The sequence below is a fragment of the Scatophagus argus genome, chromosome 16, assembly GCF_020382885.2.
Source record: "Scatophagus argus isolate fScaArg1 chromosome 16, fScaArg1.pri, whole genome shotgun sequence".
In the NCBI taxonomy this organism is placed as follows: Eukaryota; Metazoa; Chordata; class Actinopteri; family Scatophagidae; genus Scatophagus; species Scatophagus argus.
Genome location: NC_058508.1, coordinates 6,570,961 through 6,583,855, shown reverse-complemented (window position 1 = coordinate 6,583,855; position 12,895 = coordinate 6,570,961). Strand labels below are relative to the sequence as shown.

Genomic DNA, 12,895 nt, shown 5'->3' with positions numbered 1-12,895 from the left:
GGACACACTGTGCATTTGAGACATGCGAGTTAAGACCCCACAGAGTGAGGTGAGGAGTTTGTCCAGGCTTTGAGCTGATGTAGAAATGTTCAACATGTGGCTTGCTAGCATCCTGGCTTGCTGTATTGCAGATAGCCTGGCGACATCATCTGTTGCAGTACTGCTAAAGATTAAACAGGACTTATTTTATTTGGGGATCTTTTGCTCATTTGTGTAAAAAGTAAAAAAAAAAAGAAAAGAAACCATGCTGCTTCAAGTGGTCACGTATGAAAATAGCCAGCGTTGTGTAACCATATGCATTTCTGAACCGATATGGGGTTTACTTTACTGTTTTTTGGGTCTCTCTCTATTATACTGCCACTTTGTTTTTCTCTTTTGGTTTGGTTTTCTTGTAGTGGATTGTCTGTGTACTAGTAGTTGTAGTCGTAGTCGTAGTGTACTGGTCTTAGTTTGTGACACACAGTTCTAATGCCTGGCATAGTGTCTCATGTTTATTTTATTTCTCTCCTTTTTTGGGAATGAGGATTGTTCTCACTCTCTTTCTCACCCTCTTTCCATCTCTCTCTGTCTCTCTCTCTCTCTCCCCCTCTTTCTCTCTGGCTCTCTCTCTCTCTCTCCCCCTCTCCTCCCTCCATCCTTTGGTGCTCTGTTTCTCAACCCACCACATAAAATAAAATTTTCAGGAGAATGGTCACCAAATCTAATTGCTTTATTTGAATGATGCACCTTGGGATATATGTTTTGTTTTCAACAGTAATTGTTATTAGTTTTTTTTATTGTGTTGCTCATGTAAATTTCTCCCTTTTTACTCTTTCTCGTCACTCCATCTTTACGTTCTCCTGTTTTTGTATATGGACTGGCTCTGTCTCTTTACTTCTCACCTGCATCCTTTCCTCTTTAACTTATCTGTCCCATCTCTGTCTCGTATGTGTTCGATGTGGGAGTGCTGCGATTGTTTTGATTGGTCTCTATGCTGCATCCGACGCTTGCTGATTGGCTGAATTTTTTTTTTAATTATTTGTTTTGTTTCTTACTCACTCTTGGTCATGTGATGCGCCCATATTTGGCTGCGTGTAATTTCTGTGTTATATGATAATTAATTTGTCAAACAAATGTTTTTGCACCCCTTCTTTCTCTCCCTTGTATTATTTTTTTGAATATTTATTTTTAGGTATGTAAACCCCACAAGTTTGGTTTCATATGGAAATGTGATTTCATTTTGTCCGGGTTCAGGGAGGGCAAAAATGTCACGAGAAATGTTTATTAATCTTTAACAGTTTGAGACTTGCCTCCCATATTCTGTTGATTTGCACGTGTTCCTGTCAACCTATTTTTTCTTGATTTACACATGACACAAACACAGGTGTATACTGTATATACTGCTTTGGCTAAACTCTTCATTATCATTAACTTGGAACTTTTTATAAGTTCTGTCAAAATTTCGCTGTGACACAAAAAAATGTTGACATTAATTTGATTCATTAAATTGATTTACATTTCACAGTGTCTGCTCAGACACCGGCAGACAGTTGCGTCAGTAAGCTAGCCAGGCTAGGCTGATTGAATCATTTGCCACTGACCTTGTCATTAGCAATGAGGGAAAAATGAGGTAAATCTCATTTCCATTTGAATCAAGCTCAACAGATAAAGAACATGACTCACTGAGAGAGGCAACGCGGACGGCAGTTTAGGCCTTAATGGTCTTCTAAATGTGAGTGCAAGTGTGTATGCGCACACAAGCGCTCTCATTCCGCAGCCCCTCCGTCTCTCTTTGTCTTCGTGTCACACACACACACACACACACACACACACTCTCCCCTCATCTAACCAAAAGGTCATTAATGTGTAGCTCGCCACACCAGTCAGATGCATCAACACTTGGACAGTATGGGTTATTACAGAGAGCCACAGTCTCCTTCTCTTAAAGCCCATCAAAGGAAGATGAGGATAGATCAAGGGACCGGAGTGTGAGCCTTTGAAGCTCAGAGAGGAGATTATCAGCCATCTTGAATTTAAAGCCTAAGCCTTTCTGAAATGTCAGACAGCATGCATAGATGTGCATGTACACGGCAAAAAAAAACAAAACACAATACTTTCACCTGTGCATGCCATAGAGAAGTACAACTCAGGCTTTGCTATGTCCCCACCGCACTTTATATGTAGTTGCGGCGGCCAGTATCCAGTGTCATCCATGGCAGCCCTTATCTCTACGCAATAAGTCACAAAGTGTCTACTGGGCAACTCGCTTTTAATTGCATGATGACAGAAAATCCTCCTAACAGCACCCACCTACCTTTCCATACAAATAGTACCAATGTAAAGCAGCAGCCAAGGCAGATTGATCAAACACTGGTGTGATGGTGTAAGACAAGTGACTTTACATTTCAGCCAGCTGATTTGGTTACATTTCACCTTTTTTTTTTTTTTATTCATTTTGCACATTTTGATTGATTAGAAAAGTGTGTGCAGCATTTCACACAGGGCACCATCAGAAAGAAACAAAACTCTTGAGGAGATGTTGCTGCATTGTCACATATAGGTGCTAACTTCAAGTCAGCTGCCAAGTGTGCATTTTCACAAAGGTTGTGCAAGAGTCTGATTACGTAGTCCACATAGTTCTATTCACTTCACTTTTAATAACCCCGAAGCACTACATGTACACAGATAGTAACGTTGTCAACCACATAGATGCATCAAGATGTCCTGAAAATTAAGGCAAGAATAATACCAGCAACATGACAGTAGACATGTCAAATGAAACTCTGTACACTGTAAAAATAGAAACACACAAAAGAAAACCACAGACGGTATATCACCTTGGCCTTGTGTTTGAGTCTGTGTTGTACTTTTGTTTCCTGCGTCGAGCTGCTCTGTCTGTGTCTTTGACTGTCTGCTCATTCGTCCCCAGGTAAATAACGCCACCGCCAGGGTGATGACTAACAAGAAAATGGTCAGCCCCTACCCTAACGGAGAGGCTCTCAGCACGCTGCCTTATGGTAACAGCCACATTGACACACACTAACAATGAACAGCAGCCAGCTTAATAAGCCGAACAGCCTAGGTACACTAGGGGAGGCAGACATAAGCAGGGTGAGGCGCACTGTACAGCCACAGTGTTCCCTCCCTGCAGACTGTATTATGTAAGGCCAGAAGCAAACCAGCTCTCCAGCCACAGTGCCAATTGACTTTAAAATTGAGCTCACGTTCTCCAGATCAGCTTAACATTTCGCGCAAGAGAAAGCTTTCATATTATTAATGCCAGTTCATACAGCTGTGTTTTACTGTATTGCTTACAACTACATTATAATGTAGTACTGCTCATGAAGCGGGGGGGTTAATGTTTCCAACATTGATGTCCTCAGGTCATCCAGCATCCCTGCTATTCATCTTTCACAGTCTCTCTCACTTGCACTGTGTAAATAATCAGATGAACTAACATCTGCACTGGATTATTTGCCTGATATTGACACATCTGTTATCAACATATCAGTATTTCACTTTTTGCATAACATTAAAATTGTAAATACTAGTATATTGAGACACTTCTTGTGTGCAGCAGGGATATAGGACCCTTTGTAAACTGCCCATATTAACAAATTGTCCCTTCTTGTCTGTGCGACTATCAGCAGGGTGGAAATTGAGTCCTATGGTGGGGGCTGTGTATGGACCAGAGCTCTACGCAGGTAAGGCCACTCTCTTTCTCCTTAACCCACATTAACATCTGTCTCTACGGTCAACTTTAAATTCTGGTCACATTCCAATCTTTAATTTATATTAATGCACGGCTTGCCTAGCATTTCTCCTCACTGACACTTTTATTAATATCAAACCCTCAAGGCTATAGTTGGATTATTCCCCTTCTCTCTTTACTCTTTTCTTTCTCCTTAAATCAACCCCACCCACACCCACACCCACACCCACACACAACACACACACACACACGCACACTCCTTTCCCTGCCTGCGTTATCTTTTCTCCCTAAAACGTCTGCTGTCTCTCCATCTTTCACTCTTTTGCCCTCTTCTGTTCCTCCTCCTTCAGTCCCAGGGTTTCCCTACCCTTCTGCAGCAGCAGCAGCCACTACAGCAGCAGCAGCGTTTCGTGGTGCCCACCTCAGGGGCCGGGGCCGGCCCGTCTACAGTGCTGTGCGGGCTGCTGTGCCTCAGCCTGCCATCCCTGCTTACCCTGGGTGAGAAAGACAGAGGGCTTATAAATGAGAGCTGTTGACTTCACATACTTGGTAGCTGCCCCAGATCTGCTGTATGCCTGTAACACATATAACCCTCTATAACACATTTTAGTAATACAGCAAGATCAAGACCAGTTGTTGTGTTCCATGCCTAGTAAATCTATTGAGGTACATCCCATGAAAGCCATTTTCTGAACCATTTTCTAGATTCTGTTTGACCAGGTCTCTGTTTAACACAGCTGTGCTCATACACTCCTCATGCTCAAACATTATTCACACTTCACTCTCTTCAGCAGTCCAGCTGGCACATTGTCAGTCAGTTCACAAGCTGTTCAGCAGAGTATGACGCACTGATGGGATTGCACCACTGAAGGTTCATTTGAATAAACACACAGATACCGCCATCAGCAGATTTGAATAAGCACATGCACACATGCACACAGAAGCAGTCAGTCTGTATGCAGGTTTGCCACAAATTATTCACATTTACTGTGATTTGTTTTATGTCCCTTCAGTATGTGCTACTGTGCATGTCGTTGCCGTGCTGTGATGATTGGCTAATGGGGTTGTGACTGTGATGATACTGAGGTCAAAGCAGAATTGACTGGTTGACGGCCCTGCGGCTGCTTACTGCGATGACGTTCAAATGAAGCTAAACAAGATGAAATTGGGCGCTGCAGGAAATGCCCTCTCCATATGTGCTCCACTGAAAAAGCTACACCTCTCCTCATAAGATGATGCATTCAGTGTAAACTTTTACTGCCTTGATTTCCTTGTAGCTGGGGAACAATATCAGTTTATGATCTCATTTCAGTTCATTGAACTTTATCTATTAGCTCCAAAAGTCTATTGTTGAATGTTTTTGGTTTCAGTTGTGGAGCTTAAATGGAAGTTGTATTTCCTCTGCATGCTGCATGGGTGTGAATTAACTTCTTTCTCTCTCTCTCTTTCTTTCCTTCTTTTGTATTTTGCTGTGTTGTGACGTTCATCCACTCTGGTTTTGGGACTGTGCACCACTCCGTTTGCACTCCCCACCACTACGCCCTCCTACTCTTCTCCCCCTCTCCGTCCCTCTCCCTCATTCTTCTTCTCTCAGTGTGGTGTATCAGGATGGGTTTTACGGAGCTGCAGACTTATACGTAAGTAAACTCACATCCCACCCTACACACCCTCTCTGTCCCTCCCCTCACGGCTTTCTCCTGCTCTATTTTTTTTTCCCTCTGGGGGTGTTTCTGCATGTTGCGTCGGGTCATGCGCTGCACAGAGCTGCCTGCATAAAGGTGAATGAGCCCACAGTGAAGAACCGTTTAGAAACACAACGCACTGCTTGTTACAAATGAACACATGATCTCTCATGATAAAAGCTGGGTTTTGCCTCAGGGTTATTTTTTTTTTGTTGTTGCAACAGAGACGTCATTTATCCCACAATTTGAACACAGCTTGGATCAAAATCGGTTGCTTTGATTTAAAAAAAAAAAAAAAAAAAAAAATCAAACAGAGAGCTGCGACATCTTCGTGATACCACTGTAAAGGCTGCTCTGTGGGCGGATGCAGTAGCGTGCGACGGTGTACGAGAGTGTGAGTGTGTGTGCGAACAAGAGCGTGTGTGTGTGTGTGTGTGTATCCAGGTTGACAACGGTTGTTTCTGTTCTCTCTATAGACTAGTGTTTCAGGACTCAGTCCTTAGTCCCAGATTGCCTCAGGTAGGGTCAACTCAACACCAAACCCACAGTGTGCATTGTTTTACTGTACTACCTCCTCTGATCTCTGAATCATCTTCTGATCTGATCTGGAACATGTTTTCTTTTAATTGTTTTTGAAAAAGAAATATCTACTTTGAATTTTTCTTTATTTTTCTACTAACCCACTGAAATGTGCATTTTTTTCGATTGTGGGGAAAGGCTTTGTTTGTTTGTTTGTTTGTTTGTTTACTAAACTACTAAATTGTTATTGAGTGTACATTTTTTTGCTACCAGCTCGTTCAAAAGAGAACCTGGTCTCTTTTGTCTGCTCGGCTAGTCTTGGAGAAAAACAATTATATCCACATCCTTGTTTTGGTCTCTTGCTGGCAAAAAAAGACAACACACCTACATCTCACAGACGTAAAAACGGCAAAATACAAATTGTCAGCGCACATTTTCAAATTGGATCAGCCGTGATGGTTTCTTACATCACTCTGCCATTTTGTAGCAAAGGTTCAGTCAGTGTGCGCCCGGGTTGTGAGATCCTTCCAGTTGAAACGGAGAACATGGTCTCTTCCTGAATTAACCACCCTGACCCCTTCTGGGTTGATTATTGAAGCATGTGCTGTTCAGCTGCTGCATGCAGACATACTGTATCACTGCTCCTTCCCCTCCACTCACCCAGAAGGCCTTGCTGTCTCTCTTTCCTTGAATAATCTCCCCCATTTTTTCCCCTACTCCTGCCTCTGCTCCGTGTCCCGCAGGCGTCTCGGAGAATGCCGCGGCGGGGGAGTGGGGGCGTTTCTGTTGTGCTTTGCTGTGCTGTGTTCTGATCAGGTCCAAACGCAGTGGTGTTGTGTTGAACTTTTAATTTGGGTCGTGCATGCAGTCTCAGTGCGAGGAGATGATTTTTAGTCAGCATAGGCTTGTGTGGGTGTGTTTGTGTGTGTGACCTTTTTTCTTTCTCTCATCTTCCTCTCTTTTTTTTTACTGTCTCCTGAATCCATGCAAAAGAACACAAATAATAATAATAATAATAATAACAGTAACCAATGCAGTTTTTGTCATAAAAATGTCTTCACTAGACTCCAGTAACCTTCAGTGTCCTCAGACTGTAGGCGTTCTCTTGTCGTACTCATTACTTGAGCCCTCTGTCCTGATGAGACAGTGAGCTTTCTGTATTGCCTCAGCTGTGTGAACGTTTTGTCTTCCACTCTTTTTTTTTGTTTGTTTGTTTGTTTGGTTTTTTTACCTCCCCATCTCCTGTAGTGGTAATAATACAGTCTAACTGAACCTCAACAGACCAATTTCCTCTCTGTCTCACTGATAAAGCACTCTTGTCCTGCATCCAGCACCACACCACCACCTCCTTTCCCTATGCAGAAATGCAATATACTGACACCTAAAGTATGTCTGAATGTGTACATATGATAAACAGGTTTGGGCATATATACAGTATATGGAAGAAAATGTTATTTTAAATGTTAAGGGGAGGTTCCTTTTTCCTAAATACAAAGGTATCAAAATTATTTATAACATTAGTATATCATTTATATCCTATATTTCCTGATTTTGCGTTGTTCATGAAATATTACATACATTAAAAATACATGGCAAGCATAGTCTAATATCTGTCTGTAAGACACATTTAGTGAGGTAGCTGTAAATATTTGCATACATAAATATATCTTAGAATTTAATGTCAGTATATTCCATCTCTATCCACACCCGTCAGCCCAGGTGTTTCCTTCCTCTGGTGCATTTGAGTTATTTCTTTTGGTTGTGTATGTATGTGTGTCTCTAGGGAGGCTACCCTGCCGCCGCCGCTGCCGCCGCCGCCTATCGCTACGCCCAGCCTGCGGCCGTAACCGGAGCAACAGCTGCAGCCGCCGCCTACAGTGACAGGTGAGGTCAAACCAGGACACGAACACAGCTCACTGTCCAAGAGAAGTGCTGAGACACGGACTCAGACAGAAGGCTGAGGATAATCTAAAGATGAATCCAAGGCCCCAGGATGAATACATTTTGGTTCAATAAACACACTACAAAGGGATAGATACAAATGGCTGTCAGTCTGAAACCATGAAAATGTAATCTTGTATCTCAGGGGAAGATGTGATGCAGTGTAAAATTTACTCGACTCAACATGGTCAGAGACCCAAATGAATGTGACGGAATGATTAAACATCCTCAGAGAATGAAATATAAAAAACCATATCATATCCGATAATTAGCTGAAAATGGTATCTTTTGGAGCAGCATGTTATGCCAGTTGCATATGAGAAGCCGCAAAACAATGACGTTAATTTAATTGTGACAGCAGTAAAGTGTTTGCAGTGGACTTGGCAGTAAACTTGGAGTGTTTTTTTTGCAAACAAACAAAGATGCTGTTTACTTTAAGTGATATTTACCCAAAGACACCAGTATTTTGAGGTCAGTCTCATAGGGACCTCAGCCCACTGGACACCTCTGCTCAGTCTTATCTTTGACAAACAACAAAACCAACATCTGGTTAGGAGAGTGACAGACAGCTCAGCTGACCAAATCATTGTTTTATGGTCCCGTCGTCGTCTGACATATTCCGAATAAATTCATGTTAATGACAACAGCTGTGCTGTGCGGTGGGCTATGTCATGGTTTAAAATGAATGAGTGATCACAGAGAAAGTCTGAGGCAATGAGGGAATATCTTTAACTTTACTATCACGCAGTTTCCGACTGTCGCTGAGAAACAGCTTACATCTTCGCTTTGCTCGAGTTCAGTTATCCCTGAAACACCAAACAAGTGTTTTAAGATTTACACCCTCTGGAGGACTTAAAAAAAAAAAGACAGTGCTGTTGTAGTCTGGACAGAGGTAAGAGGAGAAAAAGAAATCATGTGTGTACAAATTCAGTTTGTTTAATGTGTATATGTAGTCTATGTGCATCAGGTTTGACAAATATAATGAATGCAATTCCTTCCTCATAAAATATCTATTAAGTCACTAACAGTCTTCTTCCTTGCCATTTGTTAGGCAGGACCGTTGACAGTAATCGGAAACTCCACACTCCATACTTTGTCGACTAGTTTAGTCTTTTTTTGTATTTTAACTGAAATGAGTAATTTCTTGTATGTTGTGTTTGTGTTGCTAGTTATGGCCGGGTGTACACTACAGATCCCTATCACGCTTTAGCTCCAGCTGCTGCTGCTTACGGAGTCGGAGCCATGGTGAGCACAGTGACACAAGTCGAACAAAACAACCAGCGTACAGTTTCACTTAGCCGTATTTGTAAAGGAGGGAGGAAGAAGGGATACAGAGTGGATTGACAGGGTCTGCTCATGTTAAGCTGTTGTTTGGATCCACTGTGGGACTTGTTTCCCTGGTGTCCTCAGCAGAGCATGGCACAAAAATCAATGATAAATACATGTGCACATTTCTAGACTACGGTCAATAAATACATCATTTTGGATTCATAGTTCAAGTGTGTAGATGACATTTTATAGATGAACTCTCAACAATAATATGAAGCTGTATTTGTTTTGTTTTTTTCCACTCAGCGACTGTGTTGTCCCTTCTGTCTCTTTCAGGCCAGTTTATACCGGGCGGGGTACAGTAGGTTTGCTCCTTACTAAAACCACAAATCACACCCAAGGAATTTTACATCGCTCCAAAACTCTTTTTCAAGCTCTTTGTTTGGCAGCAGCTCCCCTCCATTTTCCTGCAGACGGACTATAGTGACAACTCATGTCTTTTTTTGTGTGTGTGTGTGGTGAGAGAGTTCATTTTGCCACATCATCAACTCAAACCCTCGTTTCTGTACTCTTCTGTCTGTCGCTCACATGGAAACAATGACAAAACTGCCATGAGTGTCTCCCACGTAAAAAGCTGGAGCCCACTACTTTGAACTATGGGGGCACAATATCGGACGGTTCTTAAAAACACTACGGGACCTGGGAGGAGAGAGACTGCTGTTCCTGTGTGATCCTGCACACTGCGAATTGTTTTTTTCCCTTGAACTTACAGTATATCCACTGCCCCATATGACCTAATCAGACCTATATACACACATTTGACACCAAGTACACAGTCTCCTCGACACTTTCCTTTAGTGTTGGCCTGCACAGAGTAATGCCACAGCACAAGATTACTACAAAAAGGTACTTTTGTTTTTAAACACTACATTACAGCAGAGTGGTCCCTCTGGTTTAGCATGATGGTATAATAATGAAAACATCAATCAAACGTGGACTGCTCAATACAGAAGATGTAGGAATCATTCTTGTTATTTTGTACAGCTGGAATACTGAACATTCAGCCGGAGGGAACTTGGGAGCGTCTGACTGAAAGAAACCACTGTGGTCCTGGTAACAACAAACTATAAACTAAGCAGCATGGGAAAAAGTCTCTTTTTTTGTCATTTTCCAACGTTTTACAACTTCTCCCAAGTGAAAAAAAAAAAGAAAAACCTAAACGAAACTAATGTTTGTAAAAAGAAGTCAGAAAGTAGTGAAAATGACAAGGAAAAAAAAAAAACAAGTGACAATTTTTTCTGCATTACCTCAGTTTTTTTTTTTTTTTTGTCTGTTTTGTTTTGCTGCCGTCAATGAGAAGCTGCATAGAAATGTCATTGGAGAGAATGTGGACGCATTGAAACTGTCCATTATTTAACGTGACAGAGCCGTTCACTTGTCCCTAATGCTGGTCTGCACATATTTCATTTATTACTGTAACTGCAACACTAAGATGCGATGTTCAGCTATGAACTGCCCCTGTACGCATGTCCATTTAGAGAATTCAGTGTACCTGCTCACCCTTGATCTGCTCCCAGTGCTTCTTCCAAAAAAGGACTCGCTTTGCTTTCTATCTCCTAAACCATCAGACATTCCACTTGTAGCGACGATGCAGCGAAGGAACGGGTCAGGTGGACAAAGGACCCATCGAACGCATAAACAAACTAGATTTAGCACAGAGCAGATTTGAAGTGGGAACACCCACATGGGAAACTAATCATCTGCCAGTCAGCCAAATGGGAATCCCTCCTGGCCAATTGAGATATTAATGCCTGCAGGCTTCAGGCAGGGCACTCTGTACTCGAGCTCTGTGCATGGAAATGGTGTCTGATCTCAGCTCAGCAGAACAGTAGATCCCCACAGAACAGCCCTGATTAGAATACAGTGAAGCAAAGAGATTGCAGCCATATAATGGAGTCTTGAAGTAATGAGAATTGATCGGTTTTCTATTTATATTCATCGTTTTTAATGTGACAGGACACCACATACGCTGTCCGCAGGCATCACTTTGTCATTTTAAATCCTTCATCATGCTCTTTGGGATTGTTCGGTCTGAATAGTTTTAAAGTTCTGATTGCCAGTCTGTCTGAAGGGATCATAAAATGACTGGCAGACAGACAGTTTATAGACCAAGCCTCTGTCCTGTATGTATCACATCTCCATATACTCTCACTATGTTGTTGTTGCTATTATTTGCCTTTTTGGTTCCAAAGATTTTCTGAAGAAAGCACATTTTTTGGTCCTGATGTATTTCTTATTTTTGTGGTTGTTTTTTCGTCTGCCTTTGTTATATTTTTTTATGTGACGATTTTGAAGCTGTATTTTTCAGTAGAGTTTGGAAACAGCACCCTGGGAAATGTCATTGAAGCAGCATCAACGAAAAGACAGAGAAAACGCATTTAAAAGGTTGCAGCAATTAAAACAACCCTGTTCAATTAAATTCAGTCCACGCACTATTTTATTGGCTTATTTTTTAGTTAGCACACAAATACGCTGTCGATGCAGAGGTGTTTGCTGCAGACAAGGGAAATCAGAGCAGATGGAGTCATGAGGGACATGCAGAAAGAGAGGGAGAGAAGAAATGTTGAATTGCATTTGCCAGTAGGGCCAAATTATAGCCGACGTAAATGGAGGGAAATATCCACACAATGTCGAAAGGGCCCTGTGGCCCAGCAGCAGCCACCTTTCCGAACAATGAAACAATGTGTGGGAGGTTAGTCCAGGGAAATTGTGGCGGCGATGGTGAAGGTGAGAAGCTGAGCCATTAATCATTAGCTGACAGGATAACAACGTCCCCTGCTGTCTTTTTTTTAACACTTATTTCAGGGGGTACAGTGCGCTCAGGGTGGAGCGGACAGCGTCAGGAGGGGGAATGCTGTTGTGTATGATTGTGAAAACTGTGTGCAGTAGGTCCAATGAGTATTTTTCATGCGCGTTACCTCTTTTTTTGTCTTATTATTCCTTACAAGTATTATCAGAAGTGTTGCTATGCATGCTTTTATGCGAGAGGAAGGGTGTCGGTCTGAGTTTTTCATTTGTGCATGAATTCAAATCATAGTGCTGGAGGAGGAAGATTGGTTGGAGGATGGGGTGTTTACGTGGCAGGAAGAGAGAAGAACTTGGACTGTATGTGATGCGAGGTGACAGGAGGGATGAGGAGTCTTAGTAACGGCCCAGTAGAAAGTGTCTGGGTGGGGAGGGGAGAAGCAAGTGGCCCACAGTCGCTTTCGCCGATTCAGGTCCGCTTGAATAATCTGGGTTATCTCTGCTCTGTTCCTCTGTGGTCGTCGTGGTAATCACCAGTCATATCAGATGTGTTAAGTTTAATTTGATATGTCTGGACCCCTGTGGTTTGCTTTTGTAATGAAAATAAAACTGAAAAAAAAAGAAAATACATTGGCCCGCCTGATGATAATTACAAAACCTTACACAACCTTACAGAACATTATCAGAAACTTGTCCACGCGAGATGCTCGTTAGCAACGTTACCACCTCGCCCATCCAGTCGAGCGGCGACCGCGGCGCGGCTGCGGTGGCTCTTGTGGATTCACTTTTGCTCATTTCTGTCTCTTCTGATTGGAGTAAATGCTATTTGGAAGGCTGCAGAATCACCACTGAGAGGTGTGCTGGAACAACAGGAGCAAAACTTTATCCTCAGCCGCTGACCCCGAATCCCTGCACTGTGCTCAAGTCAACCCAGTGGGAGCATTTTTTTTTTGTTGTTTTTTTTTTGTACAGGGATTTAATAAATGAG

The 12,895-nt window shown here is 42.3% G+C and overlaps 1 protein-coding gene across 7 annotated transcripts in view; it reads left to right on the top strand.

The window, feature by feature from the left end:
• The window catches only part of LOC124072655 (RNA binding protein fox-1 homolog 2-like), a 42,254-nt gene extending 30,657 nt beyond the window's left edge, over positions 1–11,597 (top strand). For 2 of the 7 annotated variants that reach the window (XM_046414203.1, XM_046414202.1), the window contains 7 exons: positions 2,909–2,996; positions 3,627–3,683; positions 4,042–4,189; positions 5,286–5,328; positions 7,676–7,776; positions 9,003–9,078; positions 9,439–11,597. In XM_046414203.1, coding sequence (XP_046270159.1) covers positions 2,909–2,996; positions 3,627–3,683; positions 4,042–4,189; positions 5,286–5,328; positions 7,676–7,776; positions 9,003–9,078; positions 9,439–9,483 — 558 coding nt within the window. In that variant the 3' untranslated portion in view covers positions 9,484–11,597. Of the gene's footprint in view, positions 1–2,908; positions 2,997–3,626; positions 3,684–4,041; positions 4,190–5,285; positions 5,329–5,849; positions 5,893–7,675; positions 7,777–9,002; positions 9,079–9,438 lie in introns of those variants that run through there. The other 5 variants (XR_006845565.1, XM_046414207.1, XM_046414206.1 and 2 more) reach the window with 5 other exon arrangements.
• Positions 11,598–12,895: the final 1,298 nt, after the last annotated feature.